Genomic DNA, 26,248 nt, shown 5'->3' with positions numbered 1-26,248 from the left:
AATTTTATGTAATTTATATTGGGTTGGGGTTCCTATTTAATTTATATTAAATTTAGAATTTAAAACCAGTTGAAATTTTAAAATTTGGAATTGGATCCTAAGGTTTGGTGGGACTCGTGTCTGGGTGGGGGGATGAGTTGGATGCTGTGGACTGCGCACTGACACTATCACACCCCTAGTGGGTAGCCAACCGAAGCTCTCCCTCCCATCCCCCTCCCCATTTTGCTCCTCCTCTCCTCCGGATTCCAATTTCTTGACAAGTTATTTCATAATTATCACTATTATTTGCCCACGGGCCCTCACTGTTCCAACAATGTAATCTGTAATTTTATAAAGTGTGTTTTTTGTCAAATTTCCCATTTAAAAATAAAATGTTATTTTTTTTTATATTTGTCTTTTTTTAATACATATTTCCCCTATTAACTTTAGTCTATCATCCTTTCTTTTTTTCACATTGTGTCATAGTATGATATTTACTGAAAGGGGCGTTCTTACATAGTTGACATTTTGGCGATACTCTGATCATGTGCCGTCTCACTGCCACCTCTCCTGTCAACCATGCATTTTGCACGTATTTGAAGAAGAGGCTTTGAATTTTAAGTGATCCTAATTTGTTCCAGTGCCCCCAGGCCCTGTCCCAATTTACTCCTAAATTTTCTTGTTCTACTTTACTCCTAATTTTTTTCGTTGTATCTTCTCTTATCCATTGGTATGTATCGTTTTCATCCTTTTCCCATAACTGTTTTATCGCGATATTTAATTAGCAATTCTTTAACAAGCCTGAACTTCCTAGGTATTTCTAAATTTTAAATTTTTTATTATTATTTTGATCTATTTCCCTCCCATTCCTCTTAGTATAACCGTACCAATATATATATATATATATATATATATATATATATATATATATATATATATATATATATATATATATATATATCCCTTCACATGGTAGGTTGAGTTCAGATTTTAATCTTTAAATCTATTTGAAATATTGGCATATTTAATTAAAATGGGATTAGGTAATGCTAATACCCCCCCCCCCCTTCTCTCGCTGTATATAAAGTTTCTTTATTTATGTAGCGGGTTTGATAATCCCATATATAATTAATAATGTCATTATCTATTTTATTTAATGTGGCATTTTCTATTTCTGTAGATTTTAAAATTTAGTTTATGTTAGAATACATGTATGTTTTGGCCACCTGGGCCCGTTCCATTATACATAATGGTGTTAGTGCCCATATATTCACATTTTCTTCTATTTTCTTTTTCATGTTTTTACAGTTTTCCTGATTATCTCTTCACTATTACGGACAAGCCTTTTCAGCACACCCTGGGAACGTTTACGGACAAGATTTATATGGGGCTGTGTACGGACAAGGGAAAGTTGGGTTGAATAGTTATAGGTTACTGCATTTGTATGGGAAACTATGAACGAGTTTTTTGGATGGAATACTGCACGATCTTGGGAGTGCAGTATATCCTTCCGACAAAACGAGTTCATATTTTCCCATACAAACGCAGTAACCTTTTTATTATAGGCTCATTTTTTAAAATTCTACCTAAGGCTTAATTATATAAACAAAATACACTACAAGAAACAACGTAACTGAATGCATGCCGTATTCCAAACTAAATATACAATCGCATATTTATCATTACACAACAACTTTATTACTGCGGACATAACTCCGCCCAGATAAATTTGAACTTAGTAGCGCGCTCGACATAACTTTCGAAAGAAAAAGGCGTGTCTAGTTAAAACTGAAATTTGGAGTCATAATGTGAATGAATGTGCATTGCAACAACTTTTCCATTTGATCTGGAATGAATAGACTTTGGTATTTTTCTCGATTCTAGGAAATTTCGTGATTATGGACTGGATTTGTATGTGTCAATTCCACATGAAATATATTGGATTGACGAAGCTAGAGAGAAGCGTTTTGACATCTGCAAATGTGTTTCTGTTTCTGTCATTGAATGTTTGAAATCATAATGTGGGAAAAATATGAAGTCTTTCAATTGCAATTGTCAAAAAGACGCTATGGAATTTAATGCTTATTTCATTTTGAGTTCAGTAAGGAGGATGTAATTGCACTTATCATCGAAATTACAGTACAATTTCGAAATGTGTAATCCAGATTGAGAACCTATGACATGGCTCGTGTAATTCGGATTTGCATAACTTAGAAAGTACATTTTGAGGAAATTCAGGACGCAAAACTGTAAGTATATTTTTTTTGCCATTCTTATCACCAGCTAAAGAAGACAGTATATGACTTGTCACTTGTATTTTATTTGTAAGGACCTAATCTTCCGTCTTTTATATAATGTAGCTAGCCTAAATCCGTAACATGCAGAATGTGCCAAAACAGCTGGGTTTTTTTTTTGCAGTCCACGAAACATGTTTTAGTTCGTTCAGAAAAAAATTTAAACAACCACAACATAAAGAGCCTCTTACGCGAGTGTATATGATTTGTTTACAAATCAGAAGTGCGTCTGCGTCATTGTTTGTTTACAATAGAAAGTAGTTCCTTTATTCACGTGAATGCTATATGTATATTCTTGCGCGCGTTCAGTATCGGAGAATATTGAACGATTCTGACAATGTAAAGTTAACGGGGAAAAAATGAGCATACAATAAGAATGGAATAGGTAATGTGACGTCACGGTACTGAAGATTGGTAACAATGTAGCAAGTGGCTGACCTCAATCGAACCAAACAGCGGGAAAAGACATCGAACGTATATAACACATATAACGCACAACATACAGACATAAATGATGAACATTAATCTATCACACAAACAACTATACAACCGACAAAAAAAAAAAAAAAAAAAAAAGGGCAAGAAAGCAAATCGTTTGGAGGCATATGAGTGGCCCTGAAAAGAGCCTTTGGTTTTCTTGTTTTAATCTCTTCTTTTCCTTCACCAACGTCTTATTTTCTGTCCCACGTTCTTCTTTTTCTTCTCTTTCTCGTTCTCCCGTTTCTCCTCCTCCTCTTTTATTTCCTTTTTTCGTGTTCTTCTTTTCCCATTTTCTCTTTCCACGCTCTCATCCTTATTCTGCCTTCTTCGTCCTCCTTGTCCTCCTTTACTTTTTTTCACCAGTCTTCTCAAGTTTTCCTTGGTTTTCTTTACAGTGTTAGTTTCCATCTTTGCCCTGTGGATGCTATAAACACCATACTCCAACTTTATCATAAAATCCTCTACTACTCCCAGGTCATCGATTGCCATTTGCAATATGTATTTTCATGGCGTCTATTTACTTTGAAGCCGTCTTCTTGGTTTATTCTGTTCAGAATTGCGCGAATGCTGACTGACTATTTGGATTAACGTCGTTTGCGCCCGTCAGGTGTCGACCAAGGCAGTATATGACGCCAGTAGCGATTGGTCGCCACTATGACGTCACCCCGGGACACCAAACTTTGGACGGGTGGAAATTGTTCCGCATCTCCGCCAATGTACGATGTCCGAGAGAGGCAGGAGAGGCAAGGAACTCGGCAAGCCAGCCATGGATGTTGTGTACTCCCAGAAAAACCAGCTCGTACTTATTTCAAATCTAGTCCAGTTGTATAAATGGACAATAAAATGCCAATAATGTGTAAGTCACCTGTACAATTGTTCAAATCAACTAAGTCAGAAATTTTAAAAATGATTCATTCTGAAGTTGGAATTTAGTGCACAGAGTGCACATTCGATATACTAATTAAATACCAATCGGTAAAGTCGAAGTGACCTATAAGTAGTTTTGTATCACGCATAAGTGAAAATAAAAGAATAAAAAATTTGATGGCGGTAATGAAACAGGTCAAATTAGGATATTACAATAAAGATATTATCAAAAACGGTTTTCAGCCAAATGAAAACCGTGTACATTAAGGCAATGTTAGCAATCTTTTTATTCCTCGGTCTTTTCAATGACAGCTATTGTGGTGCAGGCGTCTATCGGATAATTGGTTAGTTGCTCCGGTATAAAAGGGCTTTCACATCTTGTTTCTCTGGTGGAGTTCCTGGATTTACGTCTCCTATTCTAATATGTCGACCTAGTCGTACGCCGTTAAACTCATGTGGTGCCACGTCTTTCGTCGGTACAGCTAATATTGGTCTTCACCGGCTAGCAGACATGGTTCTGGTGGTACGTCTTACGTTGGCTGCCCTCCATTTATGTGGCCTGGCACGTGTAGACTGCTTCCTCCGGTCTCTCTGTGTCAGTTTTGGTGAATTCCATATCAGTGGCGTTTGGTGAAAGGTCGTACTCAAGCAGAATTGTATTACTCAGTTTGGCAATTATTTAGTGCTGTGGACACATTCGTTGTTCTGTGTTCCTGCTGCACGTTTTTTCTTCTTCTGCTTTTCAAGCCCAGTCACTTCCCCTGGTATGCCGGCCCTGCTTCCTGTCCACTGCCTGATTCCGTCCATCCCCAAGATGTAATTTACCGGTGAAGTATTTTGTCAATTCTCGTTGCCGTCCCGGGAAAACAACTTAGTCCTTGTATGGCTGGTGACTCATCATTAGCATCAGTCTTCGTGGTAGATTCATAGCCGCCACGTGGACGGCTCCGAAGTAGAGCTGTGCGATGTTCATCGGTCGACGTCCTGAACTGGAATGGAATGTATGGAATGGAATGACGTTTGGCGCAAATGACTGGCGCTTGACTTTATAGTTGTGAAGGAAAACATCTCTTACACTCACAACACATATTATATACTATCCACACATACCTACTCCAACTCATACAAATCCCAAATAATCTATCCACACACGGGAAGAGGAAAAAAATAATATATACTACCCAGCAAACCCCAATATCTACTATCCACACACTGGAAGAGAAAACTAAAATACAAATATACTATCCACACAAACTTACACTAACTCAAAAACCACAATATCTACTATCCACACACGGGAAAGGACAACAAACCTAAAGTATGCTATCCACACAACGTACTCGGACTCATACAAACCCCAAAATATGCTATCAAAAACCACAAAATATACTATCCACACAAACGTACGTCGAAACAGAAACACACACCCACACACACACACCCCCCACCTCCACCTCCACACACACGCATTAGGAAAGGAGTGAGTGTTTATCATCACACTACTCCACATAAACACCAATTGGCAACTTGAATATTAACTTTTCTAGCGTATTGGGGTAGCCCTAAAATGGGCTGTTCTTTTAGAACTTCAGATGCACCCCGTCAGTGGTGAAATCTCCTAGGCCGGGCATCACAGATACAACGGCGGCTCTAATCTTGCTCCCAGTTTATAGTTGTGGTTGGGATCGCGGGGGGCGGGGTTGACTGGCTTCACTCTACCAGTCTTCACACTGAGGGAGAGTGAAGACCTCCCTCCGTCTCCTATTCCAGACCCGTGGATGCTGCATCCTAACCTCCTGCGGACGCTGAAGATCCCGCTCTTGCCTCTCCAATTCTTGGTCCCAGTTCTCCCTTTGTGGGGCCACGGGTCTCTATGCTGGTTGTGGCTGTGGTGCATGTCTCTGTGGATGTGTCCTCTCCATCGGCTTGACTTCACAGCGTCTTAGAATCAGGTGAGGCATGATAATTTATCTATTTGCCTACTCCTTTTCTTTCTTTTCTTCTCCTCTTCTTGTTCAAGATTGGCACTTTCATGGATTGCCTCCATAGTCAACTCATCCAGGAAGCGCCTGGGATACTCCAGGTGAATCTAAAGCTCCAATAATTTGCTGATTCTACTCATGCTGAATGTTGACGAGTCAACGATGGGTAACCAGACTGACGAACGCTTTTGCTTTATATTTGTTAATCGCGGACGTGAAGGAAAACGTTCCCTGTCACCAAACCTTACACAGTTTGTTTGTTTGTTTAATTGAATTATAGAGGTGTTCGTCTGCAATAGACATGTACCTCTGGTTTATTTGCACACGGTGCAATAATTAATTACTCCTGAGGGGAGGAATGGTGCCACACCCCTCAGGCATTTATGTACTCACAGAGTACTAATTGATTGGGCCGTTAGTTCGTAGACAGTAGTGGCGTGCCCAAACGATACTAAATGTAAAGCCTAAGATATGAGTAGGAATAGTGCAAACCCACACTCATGTATTCAGTTTGCTTTTAGTTGCCCCAGGTGTCAACCCAAGCAGTATGTAACGTCAGCAGCCATTGGCCAGCTACTACGTCACATTTAGGACACCTGGGCTTGTGGCAAGCGGAAATCGTTCCACATCTTGCCACTTTTGTACGAAATCCGAGCGTGGTAAAGGAGGACGAGGTGCTCAGCAAGCCAGCCATGGATGTTGTGTACTTCCCGAAACGCCAGCCCGTACTTATTTCAAATCGAGTCCAGTTATACTAATGGGCAATAAAAATACCAATAATGTGTAAGCCACCTCTGCAATTAGTCAAATTTTTTGAGTTGTATCAATTTTGAATACATTTTGATCGAACAAGTTAAAAAATTTTGCGTACGTAGTGTACTTTTAAATTTCTAAAAATAAACCAATCAGTTAAGTCAAAGTGACTTGTGAAAGTTAGAATCACGCATAAGTAAATAATCAGTGTAAGAAAATTTTTTCGGCGGTACCCAATAAGGTCGAATCTGGTTTAAATAAAGTATTATCAAATACGGCTTTCTACCAAATGAAAGCCGTGTATCATTTAGGCAATGTTAGCATTCTTTGTTCTTCCTTCCTTCTTCATAGACTGCTATTGTTGACAGGTTTCAGGATTCCGGTATTGCAAAGCCATGCGGTCAAGTAGGTTTATCACCTCAAATCCTTATGGTATCCTTTGGGCAGCCACACTAAAGGACCACTCCATAGACTTCCATTGGACTCCAGCGCTCCATACTTTTCGCCCCCAGCTTTATGTAATCTTCACGGTAACACTGACTTGGTTCTGGTGGTTCGCTCTTCATAGCTTGCCCTCCATTAGAGGGCTGCACTGCGTACAACTTTACCTCCGTCACTCTTGTCAGGCCTAGGTGAATTTCCAGTACTGCAATTATTTCTTCAGTGTCACGTCTCAAATCAGCAAGGTTGTTCTAGTGAAGGGAGTAATTAAGCAGTAGAGTATTTTTCTGTACTATTTCCAGTGCTGTGGGTGCATTCTTTGTTCTGCACTCCTAACGCACGTGTTTCTTGCTTTTTCCCGCTCTTTCTTCACCGCTGCTGGTTTGACGTCCTGCTCTGTCGCTGTCCACTGCCTGAATGATGATGATGATGAATATCTTAAGGTGATTTGATAGATGTTTGCATCATTCCTTGGGTAGGAGTAGTTAAATTACCGACAATGGGAGTCACTTGCAACTGGGTGTGTATATTCTGATGTTGTAAGTCGTTGCGATGGTGCAGGCTTCTTTCGTAGGATCGATCCATCCGTGTTCCATGAATAATTCTCGAAATTTTCCACAGCAACCCCTTAAAATGTCCACGTTGGAACGACAATACTTTAAAATGTCTTCCCGAAAGTCGAAGGGGATCGAGGCGTGAGTCTGATACCAAGCGTAGAAAGCTTCTCGTTGTTCAGTACGCATGTTGTCGGGGTCGTAGTACTGAGCCTCAGGCAAATGGTGTATAATATCATATTGATTGGCTCCGGTATTGTAAAAGGGTGGAAAATAGCTTTTGGCCATTTGTCATTCCAAACGTTTTAGGCATTCGGCTCAAAGGTATGGTCAAGTAACTCATCGAACCTTTAAAATGTCCATGTCGGACTTGCATGGAAATTATTTTGGCTCTGTTCAAAGTCCGTTCGGTACTTTGTTCCGTATAGTATCTGAGAAGAAACTGCCCATCATATCTCGAAAAATTGTGAGCTATTACCGTGGTATGGCGATAACAATCTCCGTAACGTTCGATGTCCTCTTGGCTCCACGTCTCGTCGATGGGTCTAAGATCCATCGGTCGAAATCGGTTAGTGTGTTGCGTCCCCGAAAGATGTTAACATGTTCTCCAGGAATCTTACTGCAGTGAGGGCAGTGACTAAAGATAGGCTCTTGGATGCACTTACCGCACGCTCGATGAGCCACATAGAAATTAGGAATGTGAATGCCGGTCTCTTGCATGGATTCTAAATAGAAAAAGATGAAATTCCCTTTTATCTGGTCAATATCTTTCTCTTGATGCTGGGAATGGTATTTCTGAATGTAGCGTTCGTGTTCCAAGTGCGCGATTTGGTGACAAATGTGACATCGTTTCTTTCCTGAAGATACGTGTGCCCTGACATTATTGGTACGTATGCCTTATCCACAAGCAAGACACAATATCAGCAGTTGACAAGCACTTTTCTTCTGTAAACCTTGCATCTTCAAATGTTGTTGGTAACAGGCAGGGCTGACAAATGTTCGCTGACAAGCAGTGCAGTGCACTCGTTGTTGTCCTTCGTGCAGACAGGGTTTAGAGGCCAAACATTCTGAGCATTTCGATCCATAATGCTTGTGTTTCTCTCGATTGTTATAACAATAGTCACATTTCTTACAGTAATAATTGTATCCAAGAAATGGGACAATACTGGTGATGGCATCGAACTGTTTATCGTGATAAAAGACGTGAATGTATTTTCCGTCTTTGAAATTTTTTGCCTCGAAACAAGAAAGGTCCGCGAACTTCTTGAGAGTGTACTTTCAAGGTGTAGCATGGGGCCAAGACTTCTTGCAATGTTTGCATTTCAGGAATGCCACAGGGTGTGTCTTTGGATAGGCCCGCTTGCTGTAACAAGAGTTCTGCTTCTCTTGGTTGTTTGCCTCTGTTCAATTTTTGAATAGTTTGCCAAGCTCTTTTCCATTGTACCAGATCGTTCCTGTCGGCATACGTTCGTCCCATCACGATAGCATGGGCTAAACACATCTGGTCTTGAGGGTTGTTAATTTGGACGAGACACTTTTTGGTGGTGCGAAGGTCGTCAAGCAAAACCCTCTTTTTGCATCCGGTCCCTTGGGGAAGAAAAACGTGGGTCATGAACAGTGTCGCTTTTCCATCGTTGATGTGAAACTTGTTGTTGGATTATTGCACGTATTGAATCTTATCGATGACTTTGGAAGGTGTCAATTCTGATGGACTGCTAAGTTCGATCCAAACATGGGACTTCAAACTATCGTGATGAATGGAAAGTCTCAAGCGATCATATTCTTTGGCTTGATATCACTATTAGTGGTATCACATGCGTAGTAACAGGGTTGGGTTGTTTGGCTGAGGAAGGTCTTTTTTTCTTGGGTCGTATTAAAGAAGCCTGATACATTTGTTTCAGACTCCTTAACTAAAATGTTTAAGAGTACCGTCACTGTTTGACTTTCATTGTTCTCCTTCTCTCCTAGACATTGTTTCTTCTCTGCTGATTCTTCTTCTTATTGTCGTTTCCTTCTTCTTGCCTCTTCTTCTCGCTGTTGCTGTTGAAGGAGGAAAGCTTGTTCTGATTCTTTCTTCTGTTGCAAAAATTTCCGATAATCAGTTTAGAATTAAGAGGTGCCACCCCTTAATTTAGTCACTAATGTCGCTCGTAATTCCGTTGTTATTCGGAAGTGGCTTATAAAGTAGTGATGTGATATATTCGACAAATTCCGTTAAGTGGATCTGAGAAGAAACAGCGTGTATTAGATAATTATAAGACTTGGGTGAATATTGGTGATTAGCTGGAGTGCTGATAAACTTTGAAGGTGAACATGGGCTGAAGACAAACCCTGGTGTTTTGGATTTACATACTGAATGGTAAGCATACTATACGGACTTGTAAAAAAAATAATGTACGCCAGTTATGCCTTTAAAGAAAAAATACTCGTAAATGCTAAGCCAAGTACTGCGTCATAGAAAAAGCAAAATGAGAATATTATATCACATAACGATCCTTTACCGCAGTGCTGTCCAACCCGCGGCCCGACGGCTGATTTAAAATGGCCCGCCAGAGGTCAAACAGCTATATAGTCGCTGCTTTTCAGCTTTCTGCTGCGGCCATCGGCTTCAAGAAAAACATTTTTCAGTGACCTATGGTGTCATAAAGGTTGGACAGCACTGCCTTACCGTATCCGACATCGCGTGGCGTTGGCTTCCTATGTTCACAAAGGAGACATCAAATCATGTTCCAGCATTCGACTGAAATCGGTTGACCCACGGACGTCGCCGATCAACACCAGATTAATTTGTACAAATGTGAAAAATGGCAGGGTTTCTCAGTTCGAGGGATAAATTACATGGTTGATAATGTGATGAAACGTCGATATTATTTGTTTTTAATGGAACCCAACGATGTTAGGACTAGTATCTTTCCAGATTCAGTATTATTCTGATACTTTGGCATATACGACGTTTTGCAGGAAACTGCGGCATAGAAGCTTTAATATTAATTGTTAAAATTTTGGTTGTCACTTAAAGAACACTGCTTTATACATTTTCATAAATTTACTTTGTATTGTTTTTTTATTTGATACAAATAATCAAAAATCGTGAGTTTTAAGGGTGTGTTGAATGTAGAATGGACTGAAAATCAGTTTTAAACAAAATTCAAGCTTCGACGTACATAGAGTTTGCTCCGTCTAAATTCAGAGCTTGACTACGTGTAATATGGTGACAAGTCGCTTTAAAGTGTAGTCGGGTAATAAGTAGCAGGCAGGCATTGAGAGAGTATTTAATTATAATTTTTCATTAGTTTCTGTCGTAAGAGAATAATATCTCCTGCTGTCACTAATGGGATGAAATAGTTTTAATGCACATTAATGTATTCTAGGAGTAAAGCAGTTTTAATCCTCTGTCTAAGAGATATCTTTAAAATGTCTTGTTCTTCGTGGTATGCCGGGTTTGGTAAGAAAAATCGCAAAAACAAACTCCATAAAGCCAGAATAAAACTAGGTATCCTTCAACTCAAGTCACTCGACAGACAGTATGCACTTAAAAGAAGTGGAAGTGGATTTTAGAGTGAAACAATAAAGAAAGTTTTTTTCCTTTAAGAAAAGAAATGTCCATCTTACATGAGCCATAGATTTTTGAATATCAGTGACTATTACTAGTTTGTCACCTGGGGTAGTAAATTTAATTGTTACACCATATATTAGTTGTGTGGTTTCGACGACATTGTTTTATGGCACCATAAATGACTGGAATATATTACCTGTCACACTTTGCATGAAAACACAACACAAAGCTTAGACTACTTTGCTGGCTTGATTACATTTGACTAAAACACAGGAAACACACTCCGTTTTCTCATACTAATGCAATCATATGGCACACAGGCTTACGACTGAGAGAGGAGCCTGGAGCTGACCCTATGAAACCTGTAAATGTCACATCATTGTAGTGACGGAAGTTTAGTATTATATATTATCATGTTGCCTATTTTTAATAAAGCCATATCAAAGGTACATATTATAAAATAGGCTGTTAATTCATACCGTTTAAAACAAAGCAAATCAAGATAACATAGTTCAATGATATTTTATTACAATGAATGAAGTTTTTTTTTTATTCAGCATTATTCTTACCTCTGAAATCAGCTGTTTATAACGATTTAACATAAACTTTACTTTGAACACTGAAATAAGTTTTCACACTGAATTTTAATTTCTCAGCTTGGTTGAACATAAAGTTTTAGTTTGTACCCTGCCCCCAAAATCTGGAACCCTCAGGGCCCCACTGGAAATCTTTTCTTTTTTTTTGTAAATTCTCGTGGGCATCCTTGTGGGCTCATGTAACTTTAAGTCTTTAAGTTATTGTATTACACCTGTTTTTATGTATTTATGTATGTATTGTGCCAATATATATATATATATATATATATATATATATATATATATATATATATATATATAGTTACGGCTGTAGGTCTTAAAATTTGTATCAGAAATAATGCAAAACCATGTAGTATAGTAACATAAACTAATTTTTTACCTTCAATAACAAGTTAAAATTCAAATAAGTTTAAAACCATATAATGTTTCAAACTTATTCCGATAGTCTTGAATGTCTTGATTTATGACAATTAAATAATTTAGAATGTCCTTGAATTATTCTTCAGTAGTTGCAAAGGACTGTTTTAGTCCAAAAAGTCAATGAGCACTTTGTAATTCCAGTGAGTAAGTTAAATAAATAATTCCTCTCAACTTATATCTGAACACAACTACAAATTATTCCAGAGAATGATCATAAAGCAGGAATGATGCTTTTGTTTACAATGTCTCTATTTATATACAAACTGTTACCTTACCTATGATGCAACAGATTGTTCTGGAAAACAGATCCTTTCTAATGAAAAATTCACTAATTCGTAATAAAGGTCAGGGATATATATATATATATATATATATATATATATATATATATATATATATATATATATATAAGTGTTGTTTGCCGATCGTCTCTAAATAAATGTATTATTATTATTATTATTATTATTATTTGAATTTTGGGTCATCTCACTGTTTTACTGAGTAATAGTTGACTCGGAAATGCTCTAATCCCCCTCCCCCAGATATATATATATATATATATATATATATATATATATATATATATATATATATATATATATATATATATATAACGTGTGTGTGTTATTTGCCGATCGCCTGTAAATAAATGTATTATTATTATTATTATTATTTGATTGTTGGTTCATCTCAGTGTGTTACTGAGTAATAAGTATACGTTGAAATGTTTCAATTGTTTTTTCTCTTTCTCGTATATATATATATATATATATATATATATATATATATATATATATATATATATATATATATTGTAGTTACTCTCTTTAATGCTTGCAGCGCATTTTAGCATGCATGTAAATTGAGCAATTTTTTTTTTCTGGCTTAGTAGGTTATGCCAAGCTTACGGAATAAGCACTGTGCGGTCGAAGAAGGAAATACATATCATTCGATAGGATTTTCCTTATAAAAATATATAATATGAGGAATTCATGTCCGTTAGGGTGGTTACTCCAGTTCAGGTAATTCTTTAGCCACCGCAATGCGTTCGTTTACTTCCTAGTCAGTCAACGGTAATTTCCTGTTTATATCACGAAGAAAACATCTGACGTATCTACATTACTTTCATGTAAGAAATAGGACAGAAAGTTCTGTAACCATTCATCAAACAGTACGACATTTTTTAATGCACGACTCAAACTTTGTTTTGACAGTTTTATGCGTTAAACCTTGTTTGAAATGATACTAAATTGTGCAGATCAAATGATATCACAATCGTGACTTACGTGTCATTCAGCTTAGTGTTGGTTTTGCAGCACCGAATGGCCAATGCAACGTGTGTGTATGGATATATGTGATCTGTTTGTGCGTTTATTAGTAAATTGATATGCGTGATGAATCTAATGTGGATATTCATACTCGGTATGCACACTCGTATTCGTGGTCATTATACTCAACCGCTACTGGAATAACAAGCAGTGTGTATTCCTGTTAAGTACAAGTCATACAGGTCACATGGGCTTGTGGTAATGACCATTTCAGCAATGGGTGTCATTTTTGAGAGTCTGGATACACATTCCCTTAAATGCTAATTATTTAGTTCATTTTGCTGCTTATGGATATGAATTTTTACATGATAATTATGGAATTCATGGCTGCCTATATGTCCATTTAGAGTTTTATGATAGGTATATTCTATTTTTAGACGTGGCTGGCATAACAGCTGTGCTCCAAACACACAGAGAATTACAATAAATATTTTGTAGAAATGTCAGTTTTTGTTTCCTTTGTTACTTTATTGTTTATCTCAGAATATAGTAATTTGAAATGAAATTATGATCCTGAAAGTGTTCTTATTATCAGCTGCTGAGTTACAGGCACTTTTTGATAATAGCACTTCAGGAGTACATATTTCTTTTGTCATTTTAGCTGCAACATAGTATTCACATTTTTGCAAATTTTCCACACCAGGAACATTTTCAGATGTCCATCCATATGAGAATCACCAGTAATTTGCAAGATTTTTTTTAATGCTTTCTGAAACATTAGTCTCGTACAAGTAAATCCACTAGAAAGTACCTTTCCAAGGTTTGTGATTCTGTAAAATCCTTCACAGTTCCAATATCCTTGAGAGCATTGCCCATTTGAGATATGGCTATGTTGTCTGCATCATCAGTATGGCTGGTCATCATCACTATTCCATATATTGCAACTCATGTTATCTACATGCTCACTAAATAGCTCTTAGCACCATTTTCCCACTGTTTAGAGCAACTGTCCTGGGCTACTTGGTCATGTGATTGAAACCAGTGCACATACAAAGATGTTGAGGTCATTTTTCCAGGTTAACAGACACTTGACTTGTACTGTGTGTGCGTGTGATTGGATTTTTAACATAGCTTTAACAATTTTTCAGTCATATCACTACGATGTCTGCAGTGTGACAGTTTATAGTGATGTCTAGCACTGGGGCATCATGCATCAGACATGTAGCATGATGTCCCACCCAGTCACATTATCCTGACACCAGGCCGACCAGTCCTAACACTAACCTCTTAATGCAGAGCTTGCAAGGCAGCTGTTAGTACCATTTTTGTAAGTCTTTGGTATGACTCGGCCGGGGATCGAACCCATGACCTCCCGCATCCGAGGCGGATGCTCTAACCACTAGGCCACTGGAGCGGTGACTTGTACTACTTGGTCATGAGATATTGAAACACCCAGTGGATATAAAGAATGGTGTGATTTTTTTCTTCTTCAGGGTAGTAAGAAAGTTCAACATGTTGGAATGGGCCTTTGTTGTTATGTATATTTGATTTAATTATACCTGATTGAATATATATTTATTTCAATTTAATTGTTTTCAGTTTTAATTTTTTTATTACATGCTATTGTAATATAAATTTATTCACCAGAGATGATACTTTTTTCAGAAAATAATTTGACCTTGACTGTTAGTTTATAAACACCAGGTGTTGATCTAAATCCTGACCTTGATTCAAAATTTGTAGCAACCACGTAAACAAGTTCTATTTTTATTTCAAAATGATTGGTTGTTGTTGAGGTCATGATGGGACTATGTGTTTAAACAATTTTTACATTTTTTTATATTTCTTAGAGTAAATGATTGGTTTTCATCAGGGCCGCACTGGGTGGACGTGATCTTTAACAAGTACCTAATTTCTATGAGCTTCCAGAACATGATCACGTGACCTACTGTTTATGTTTAAGAAGACGATATAACCTTTGTTTTGGGGAATTATTCTCAGTAGAAGTTGGGCTTTTACACTGGAAGTTGTATGTTGTGCATTTTGGAGTTATTTCAAATTACTTGGATTGGAGTTATTTCAAATTATTTGGATTCAAAAGGATTAATTCTTTTTTCCTGGAAAATACATGTGCTCATGTGAGATTCTTAATCAAAGACAGTTCTTATAAGAAATTTATTTAGATTTCTAAAACTGGAGCAATAATTCTTGTTTCTACAAGGAACTGTAGACTTCAACACCACAGGTTACAGCATTCGTAATTGTCTTCCATCTTGGATTCTCGGTCGAGATTTGAACTTGAAATCAGAAGAACATTTTGTAATTAGAACTTCAAAAATTTTATTCCTGGATTATTTTTGGATTTGATTCTTAAAACCATAAGTTCATAATTTTTTCATTTTTACAGAATTTTCCAGGGAAATAAATTGTATTTTTCAAAGCTTGTTGTTTTCACTCTTTCTTGTGTTACTGTTTATTCGAGCCTAAACACGTGAAATGAGAATTGTCTTTTAGATGAAGTAATGAACAAAATGCAGTTTAAATGTTAATCTGCCTCTAAAATCACAAAAATGCATTTTTTAACATTGTTAAATTAAATGTGCTGTGGAACAAATCAGATGTATCCATACTCCTATGGAGAAATAGTTGTACAGTTTTTCAAATATATCGTCACATTAGACTTCCCCCTTTGGGACTCATCCAGTATAACAGTACATTTGAAAAACTGTACAATTATTTCCTCATACAGCCTGAAAAGTAACAGTTACATAACAGGTCCTAGGAAATACATGCAGCAGAACCATTGTTAAAGTACATGAACATTTTTAGATGAGGTGTGATCCAGTGTAAACCCGATGGAATGTCATGTACTATTATGTCACAAGGAAACTACTACATATTAGAGGGAAAAATGTAATACTTCATGCACCGGTAATGATTAGACCTGAAAGTCCATAATTCTCAATAATTTTCATCTGGAGGTTTTCTGGTGATAGCTAAGGTGCAGATGACAAAAAAATAATCAAGAATGAACAGACTCTGGTAAAAACTACATAAGTATACAATTTTAGAACAAGTAATATTTTATCTTAGATCAACAGAGGCACAACACTTTAAATGTGCACTAGTCTATACAGACTGCTGTGTGATAGATATTGTTTCGAGTTGTCACCCTAAAATTAGTATTATAACAGAATGATGTGCTAACCATTGACATTTATATTTGTAACAGAACTTGTGCCTACATGATGTTTAATGATCAAGGTTAATTTTAGGCGGTGCCCATGTGCCAGTGACTCTTACTTTAAATCCTTGATGCAAGAAAAAAATCTCACTGAGGTAAACTTGCCCTTAAGGTATATTAAAAGATGTAAGAAAATAATTATAAAAGATTGTTGTGATTGATTTTAGACTGCCTGAATTGAACACATCCCAAGCTTACAAAACAGGGTAAGGGTTATCAGGGATCCTGAAATCCACATAAAAATACCGGGTATGTATACTTTTAGTTTTGGATGCATCAACAGGTCTGTCAGGTATCTGAGCTTCAAATTATGCATTAAATTCTTAGAAGATGCACCTTTTCTCCATATAATGCATCCCCATTTCTTTATTTTCATCTGTTTTTTATTTTTTTTGTCAACTATGGCCATACTCTGGAATAGCTAATGGCTAAACTTAGGTAAACCCTCATCTGTCCAGTATGACTAATTAACCATTTTCTGATGTGATGACATCAAAGAAACACATGTTCTATTGACTGTTGTTGTTGTTGTTGTTGTGGGGTTTAATGCCATTTTTCAGCACAAGATAGGCTATACATGGCAGCCAGTATTAATGGTGGAGGAAGAACCTGGGAAAACCCCAGAAAGAACCACCGACCCACGAGATGCTACTGGCAAGCTTTCTCACGTACCCACATAGGCCGAACCCGAGACTCGAACCCACACAGACAGAGGTGAGATGGCAGTGATCCGTAATGGTGAGCACTTTAACCACTCAGCCACTCGTGGCCCCTTCTATTGACTGTTTATGTATGTACCTGCAACTGTTAAGCAAATAATAATGCCTATTGTTTAACGGTGTTTAAATTGGTGACGACACATATATAATGCATAAAAGTAATAAAGCTTTCACAGAATTTAAATTGGACTATACTGTCCAATTTTTAATATGCAGTAATTATAATGATACTGCTGCTTGTAATAATAACTACTAATTGATGAATTTGTGTGATTTAGACTTGGGCACTACAGTGTCTTTTGGCATTTTTTAAAAGAGTGCAAAAAAGTACTTTGATTCATAAAAACGAGTTGGCAAAATCTGTTTTCATTTTTTAGGAAATGGACTTGTGATGAAAATGACACTAACGCTAATAAAAGGTAAAGCGATAGACATAGTAAGAAACTTAAGTGAAGACAAAAAGAAAACTCGAACTTGGAATGTATATTTAATGCTCTCTGACTCTACTATGGTGAAGGACACTGACAAAATTGGTGGCCTAACTGTGAACATATATACTTAGAGACCAGAGTGGGAGAAGCAGTTCTAATGGTTGAATAAGATGGTACATTAAAAAAGTTTGTGAATAGTGAAAAGCCGCTGGAAAGTAAAATCATTTCACTTGAAATGAAATACTAATACAGATATCAGCCTTAAGCCATATTGATTTTAACCCAGATCATTTAATTGGTTTTGAGGGTTGCTGTGCTATGCAGAAATCCTGTATGGTGTTGAGAAAATTCAAATTTGTTGTGAAAAATGATGACTGCAAAGCAACACTGTTCTGTACAATGAAATGGAGTATAAGTTAATTTGAATAATGGTGGAGTCCTGTAATGGAAGACACAGATAACAAGAATGCTGCCCATACATTTGCTAAGTCAACAAACTGTTAAAAGTAAAGAAACTGACTCGTATGACAAATTATTCTTCAGATGGTAGAGTGCAGTATGACACTGGTTGTTTTTTTTTGACAATTACATGTACTTGAAGAGTCTCTCTACCATGTTATTGTAAGGTTGAAAATTTAATCCAGGTACACTTATTGCCGAAGAAGCATAAACTGATCATATTCATTGACTGACAGAAATGTCCTGCTGATTTTAATTAGCTTGGTCACCAATCAAGAGCGCATAGTAGATACTCTTAGATAAAAAATTGTTAGATTTGTCTTTTGTTTTCTGACACGAGACCAGGTAATTATTTGAACCATGAAAATGGCTTGGGAAAAAGGGGGATTTTTGTCTGGCAGCAATGCCAGTAACTTTTGCTGTCAACCAATAGTATTGTATGTGATATATTTTCGAGGCCATATTTATAATGTACTGGACTCAGTTTCTGAAAGAAAACAACTTCTACAAATCCACAGTATGGTATTGTACTATCATTACAAAATAAAAGCAACAAAAGGATGTTGGAAATTACAAAAAACAAGCAACATAGTTTTGGGACTTATAAAAAAAACAACAGGGTGCTGGGAATTCTGCAAAAACAACAATAGCGTGTTGGGAATCATGAAAGAAAGTAGATGATGAATGTAAATAGAAAACTTAAATAATAGCACAATCTGAAAAAAGATTTCTGCAGACACCAAAAATACAAGAGAAAATATCAGAATATCACAGAAAACATATTGGTCCTATTGATCTATCTACATATGTATGTATGTTTGTATGTATGTATGTATGTATGTAGGCACTTCATTGGTTATTGTTGTCTTCATTTTATCAAATCTGAATGACCATGCACTTTTCTTGCCTGACACTGACGGTTTAAAAACTTACAGGGTGAAAATTGATGCTTTTGAAAATGTCCTAAACAAAACCCTGCCTGCCTTAAATTAAAAAATCAAATTTTGTTTTGTTAACTTTTCGGTTTTCATGAGTATAATATTTTTACAAAGACACAAGAATTACAAGACTTCACAACAGTCATTTATTTGTTACTAAATTAACTTTTTAAACATTGTATGCCACCTGTGTTTAATAGCTTGTTGTAGAATATGTTTTGGATGAATGTGCAGGGCAGTCATGTATACTGCATTCATGGTTCCTATTAATGGATATCCCAATGTATTATACACTGACATTCTGAATTTTACCAGAGTACAGGTTTCCTTTCACCAACATATATGCTCAGATAACCCACTCATCATCCCAACTGACAAATGCATCATATCTCTGCCACAAATGCCACTTAATTGTGTTCATTAATTGACATCAGATATGACCCTCCCCATGCCCCAACCCCAAACAAACAACCAGTGTATATTCAAACATTCTTTTTTCTTTCCTTGTCACCATTAATGTGTCAATCAGGACATTGGTATTGCTTAGTCATTTTAGCTTATATTACCATACAAATTACATCTATTCCTAGTCTAACTACCAATGGCCTCTGGTATTGAAAAGGACCACTGCCAACAATTTGCAAAAGTACATGTTAACTGAACCTCAGAACAGAAAATAACTGGCTGACACTGGATGCTGACAACCAAAAAGTATATTTTATAGTGGTACTGGACATAAAGCTTCAGATGGTACTGCATATATTTGCTTATAAGTCGAATCCTACTGCAAACCACATAGACCCAATTCTGAAATCACAGATCTGGGTCTGTGCAGTTTTTTAGGAGTAATCCTTTGAACAAACGACAAAGACCCCAGTCTAAAGGCGCATTATGCTACTGTAGATCAGGATCTTTGTTTGCAATTTGGTTTGACTTATAAGTGGGTATGTTAGGTCAATTGGCTGAGACTGTTGAATGCTGTGTACAAGCTCACAAATTTTAAGTGAGATGTTGAGTTCAGCTGTATAAGGTTGTGTTGATAATGTTAAAAAACTAGCAAAATCACAGAGACTGTTGACAAAACATTAAAAAGAACTTGGAAAGCTGTCTAAAACTAATAAATATAATCATAACAATTAAATGTATACATTGCAGAATTATGGAAGGCCTGATTAATAAGGAACCTTATTAGGCATCATGTTCATTGTCTTAAATTTTAAAGTCTTTTTAAAGTATATTATCTCCATTTATATTCATCCACTCACCAAAATTGTCTAATTTTATCAAACTTTAGTCTTATTTGATCGAATGAATAAGGGGTCATTTCAGCTATATTATGTGGAACGTGTGTCACCTTTGAACAAAAAAATATATGTAGTCTTGGCCTTAATTAATAGTTCAGGGTTGTTGGTTTGCTGGTCATCACTTAAAATAATAAGTGTATAAATACAACAACAGTTGAGTGGCATAAAACACTGTTCTTGTATGAAAGTTTACAATAAATAATTTTTTAAAATGTCTACTTGGAAACAAAACTAGTGAAGCCAGGAAGGATAGTACTTGTACCAAAACAACAATCTGGAACTAAAAATGACACTGTTTAGTGCATTTAATAATAAGTATGCAGTGTATCAATGATTTCTTATTTTCTACAGCTTATTATATTTACTTGGAATGTGTTTATATGAAATTTAACAAATACCTAGCCTATACAACAGCCACCCATGTTTTCAACAGTAGAGTCATGCACATAGACTTGGCCACTGAATGGCTTAAAGTGATGCCATGGAGATTTCTTACGCTGTGTCATGTGCACATTCTTGCTCAATGCAAAAAAACTGTATAACGTTTCACTTAAATCTCTTATTTTTTTCCAGCATACATGTGTGCATATTTTTGTACATACAGTTGATTTATTCATATATTCTCGTCATGTGCAACTTCATCCTTGGTATGGTCTGGATAAGTAATTTTCTCACCCTATGATATAAATACATGGATAAAATCAGGTCATGGGCCCGATTCAGCCTGTATGTTGCACATGCTTGATGATTGGAATGGTCTGTTTCATTCGATTTGAAGTCTGTCAGTTCTGCACAGATTTCATAATTCATGCAGACTTCGAGTTGAAAAAGATTTTTAGACTGTACACTATGGAAAATCTGTTTATTTAATTATACATTCCCTAAAGACCTGGCGTTGCACCTTGGAATGCTTATGATGCATATGCTCTATTTATCAGTTAGAGAACATAACTGTATGGAACAACACCTTTGTCTAGCACATTTTGGGGGTGTTATACATATGTACTGCACAGGCAGCGTGGGTTTGAAGGTGTCACAACTTAAGTCCATCTGTTGAGAGTAGACACATAGAATATATAACCAATAGGATAGAATGATCCAGTAACAAATCAAAGAATCCAGAAATAATGATATGATGTCAGTTTCTTAATTGAAGTACATGTTTCAACTAATGTTTATAGTTTAAGAAGGAAATATTCTAATATTTTATGCATTTAGAAATTGCACACATTTCATCCCTCCAGACATTCTGACCGGTTCAACTTTACCACTGTGTAAATAGATCTTTTTGTTTTATATTTTGTTACAGAAAACATCTTCCATTAGCTGCTCTTCAACTGTCGATGCCTGCTCCTTGATTTAAAATTGTTGCAATACCCATGTGTGGTCTCATATGAATGGCCTTGGATTAGGTATTCTTTTCAGGATGGGTTGCGTCTGTGGCAAGGAAACCATCGAAATTGAAAATAGGCGCTACATTGTGAGGTCCAGACTTGCAGAAGGGTAAGGTCATGTTGGAATGGCAAAGCTTTGCAGAAGTGGGTGGTTCAGTGAGTAGTTAAGGCATTTGACTTGTGGCCAGAAGTCTATAACATTGTTTCTCACCGTTAGATAGTTTGGATCAATATGGTGTGTTGTAGGATCACTTGTAACCTTCAGAGTGTTGCTGTGCCAAAACAACATTTAAATAAAAAGCAATTTGAAGAACTTGAACTGTATTCAATGTAACACACACACACTTGCCTTAACTAATGATCTCATTTTGGTCAAAATTTGCACAACAATAACACACAGTACATGCCTAATTCCTGGAATGTCTCATGGGAAACTGGCTGTGGAAACTCGCTTAAAATAATATTTCCTTGGAATTTAGCACTGTGCATGACTAGTGTCTCATCACTTTTGAACTCTAATTTCAATCAGTCTCTGAAACAAAACTTAAATGTTATGTCAGTTAATAATCAAAGCCTTGCAGTCTAGAAAACAGTTATTGATGTAAATGCCATCCTTGCATGAAGCAGAATCTTGTATATTGTGTTTTAAGTTTGGAAAATGCCCATTTTGAATTACTTGAAATTAGTCATGACAGTGTTCATGTATTCTTGTAATTTGTTCTCAGTACACCTCTAAAGTGGAGAGCTCCAACATGTACATATGGGAGCTTACTCAACCAATATAAATATGCTCATGATGGGGACATAATGAAATCATTGATTTGTGCTTATTGTCATTATCTTAAACTGTATGAAATTTACCTACTGGTAAATATTAATTTCTTAAGTTCACAGTACAGGTATTAATACCAAATTCTGCAACTTAATCAGTTATATTGTTTTGCCTAATGTTTTGGCTTGTCACCAGATGGCAAGACATGTAACTTTTGGAGTGCTTGCAGTGTTGTTATGTTGAATGTAAAGATTTTGTGCTAAATTGTTTGCATTTACTTCCATTTTTTTGGACACTTTCACTTGAAGATTCCTGGGTTACTTCATAATGAGAAGTACCTTTCACCAAGATCAGAAGTAGATCACATTGATTTTAGGATATTTCTAGCAGTTTGGGTTATGACCCCTTAATCAAGGTGATGGTGGGTCCAGAGGTGGTAGTTGGGGAGAATATGTAAGACAAAAAAATGTAGACATTTGTCATGGCAAGCTATGGAAGTATCGTTCAGCTTTAAAGCAGAACAACTTGAGATTAGCTACTCAATGGCAAACTATGGAAGTAGTTATAGTTCGGCTTTAAAGCAGAACAACTTGAGATTAGTTAATCAATGGTAAACAATAATATGTAATTCTGCTTGAGTTTGAAATAGTTGTTTACCAGGACAATTTCACCTTTAACCTCGATATAAAGGGAAACCTGTATATAAAGAAAACAATTTTGTTAGCCCTTGAATGTCCATATTAATCAAGTTTTTCTGTATGCAAATTAATGAAAACATACTAATATTATGTTCCTCAAGGTTCATAGTTTCTTTTAGAGCTCCATCATTGATAAATAAGAAGTGTGAACTATAACATCGAAAATTTTCATATCATATATTTCTAATAGATTTTACTCAAAATGATTTTAAGGTCTCTCAATTTACTCTTCTAGAAAGTGGGGCTATTTCATTAATCTTAGTTTATTATTTATGGAAACATGTTAAAGGACATTATGTTTTAATGTCTCTTGGTTTTGATCTTGGCATATTGGCACACAAAGATACATACATAACTATCACTTCTTTAATGATGATGTCACTGCAGTGGTTGGATGAAGTGGTAGGGATACTTGTTAAATGGGTTTTTAAAAGTCAAATTAGAGCCAGTTCAGTGGCATGCCATGCCCAATCACCATGCATTTGTTTCCATTTTCCTCCCTGTCCAAACTGTGACTCTCAGGTTGTAACTCAAATTTTTAATACATTTTTATAAATATTATGTGCCTTCCTCCTACAAACACAAGTACAGTTTGTTTTTAAAAACATCAGATATGTTACTATTATTGCAATGTTTGCATAATTGACCTTTGACCCCCTCCAGGGTATCTCAGGTGAGAAACCCACTAATCATACCCGTCTTGCAGATGGCCACCACATGGTCAACATATATACAAGTTTATTGAACCTACACAGAATGGTCAAGGAGGAAAGTAGTTAGAGACAAACATGTGGAGGGTATAACAGCATCCCTTGCTAATGTGTGGGGATAAGATGCAGTGTTCTGCAGAACCATGTGCAAATATTGAGCGGAAATGATGCCTTTGTGCAATTAAATAAATATGGTATAAGGGAAATTTCTGTTTTTTATTTTCTTTACTTTTCTTGTTCCTTGTTCACATTTAGGGAGGAAAACTGTGCAAATGCATCGGAAGTACAATACTTTTCAAATTATAGAAAATAATTCACGAAAATGTAACAGTCCAGACATTGTTTCATATGTAGTATATATTAGGTTTCTCTTGCAGAGGCTTCAGTGTGATTGACCTACTGGAAGATGTTGTGTCACACAAGCTTCTGGCACAGAAAAGAATCACGTGCCATGGTGATGAAGATGAGAGGGTTGCTATGCGGGAAGTGGAGATCATGAGGTCATTTCAGGATCCACATATTGTGCCATTAGTTGGACATACAATGATAAAAGTTGGCAGCCATACAAGGCCATATGAAGTCCTGAGTGAAGTTTTAATTGTCATGCCATATTATAGGGTACAAGATAATAATGTTTTGTTTGTGTTGCATGCAGAAGGAAGAGAGACATTGAGATTATTTTTTATTCCTTGGCCATATCCATGGAGGAGGCACAGGCTGTTACTTATGTCTGTCCATCACATCACATTCCATTGAGTCACATCCAGTCACAAATTTTCATTTCTGCGCTATACCTCTTGATGGATTAAATGGATTGAAACCAGATTTGGTATGAGACTTAAAGGGGACAAACATGCAAAACTGAAATTCATGCAAACTTCGTATATAATTTGCTATATGTATAAGGTTCATTTTCTGAAAATTTGTACCTTTTATTCTTACTCATTACGAAGAAATTTATGAAAAACCGATCATCTCTCCTGATCCGTCTTGAATAGAACAACGCGCTACCCTCCCCCTGTAAAAATAGTGGGTGTGACATCATTTGAGACACTGTGTACAAACTGGCATTGTTGATAATGAATTATGGAGAACTCGTCCTAGGTGTTAGGAGAAGTCGCCCCATGGTGGTCGGAGAAGTCGCCCCACTGTGCCTGGAGAAGTCGCCCAAAGGATCATGTATACTAATTCTGAGATGTCGCCACTTGGTTGTTTAGGCTTTATTTATTGTTGTTTGTCCTCAACTTAATAACTTATTAATTCTTTAAAATTTGCAACTTTTCAACTTTTCCATTTGATCAACTCCGCTTCTGTACTAACGAAAAAGAACTGGTATCTATCCCTTTTGCTCTGCTCTTCAAATCATTAAATGCATTTTAACTGCAAAAATAGAGCGGGTGTAAGCATGATGTGACATCTGCAGTTTTATACATGAAAGAGTTCCAACCTAATAACTAAAGTCATCCTGAGACAACTTTATGCATGGACCTCTATAACCCAAACTCGGCTGAATTCTTGCTGAACATCAGTTATCCAAAGGGTTATAGTATTATCTCTCTAACTGTACAATTTAATCTGATTTTTCATTGAGATTTGCTAACCATTGATGAATGATACTTGAACTCAATAAAAAGCATCATTAACGCCTACTCAGGAAATCCGGTAGCTATTGAGTTCAACACAGAATTCGGACGGCTTCTGAAAGCTCATATGTACTACGCCCATCATTTAGTTTATTTCTTCTTTTTTGTCAGTGTTCGTAATTTTATTATTTCTCAATAAAACAAACTATTTAAAGTTTAAAAAAGAAGTTTAAAAAATATTTCACTATTAAATTGCCAATGCACAATAAACATGATTATGTTATTTTATTATATATAACAATACCATGATCACGCGTACTAACGGGATTTTGTTACTTTAAATGCATATTTGAACTACTCAACTTACTTGGGACATAATGAGAAGATCATCTTAAAAAAAAAAAATTTAAATGTCACATTTAAATCTTGGACTAAACTGAATAACATTTCACATGGTCTGAATGAGCTTGAAGTTTGGAGAATCAGCGATTTGTACCGAATCAGCCCGGTCCGAGTTTGAGAGTAATTACCACATTAATGAATAATGTTAGTATAATAGATTTATCAATCAAAAAGTTAACAGTAACATTTGTTTAAAAAATTTTATCGTGGTGTTCCAGTGTGTGTAGTTATAAGAAATCTAACGAGTTTATACAGACTTTCAATTATAAGTGATTTATTTTTCTGTTATCAGCATTACACAAACAAGGTGAATGCAGAATGGGAAGGAGGGGTTTATTATACAATGAGTGGAAAACAGTCTGAACGTAAGTGTGGAAGAAAATGCATATTCATCTGATGCGGTT

General features: G+C 36.3%; 1 protein-coding gene across 3 annotated transcripts in view; it reads left to right on the top strand.

Annotated features, from left to right (window-relative positions):
- Positions 1-12,990: 12,990 nt before the first annotated feature.
- Positions 12,991-26,248, top strand: part of LOC149776203 (serine/threonine-protein kinase 16-like) — a 42,831-nt gene continuing 29,573 nt past the window's right edge. The window contains exons 1-3 of one of the 3 annotated variants that reach the window (XM_089942535.1): positions 12,991-13,051; positions 21,595-21,788; positions 24,237-24,477. In XM_089942535.1, the coding sequence (XP_089798661.1) occupies positions 21,679-21,788; positions 24,237-24,477 (351 nt within the window). In that variant the 5' untranslated portion in view covers positions 12,991-13,051; positions 21,595-21,678. Of the gene's footprint in view, positions 13,094-16,419; positions 16,530-21,594; positions 21,789-24,236; positions 24,478-26,248 lie in introns of those variants that run through there. The other 2 variants (XM_089942536.1, XM_089942537.1) reach the window with 2 other exon arrangements.

This window comes from Sinohyriopsis cumingii, chromosome 18 (genome assembly GCF_028554795.1).
Source record: "Sinohyriopsis cumingii isolate HCF-2022 chromosome 18, ASM2855479v2, whole genome shotgun sequence".
NCBI classification, from domain to species: Eukaryota; Metazoa; Mollusca; class Bivalvia; order Unionida; family Unionidae; genus Sinohyriopsis; species Sinohyriopsis cumingii.
This window is presented reverse-complemented; position numbering and strand designations above follow the sequence as displayed.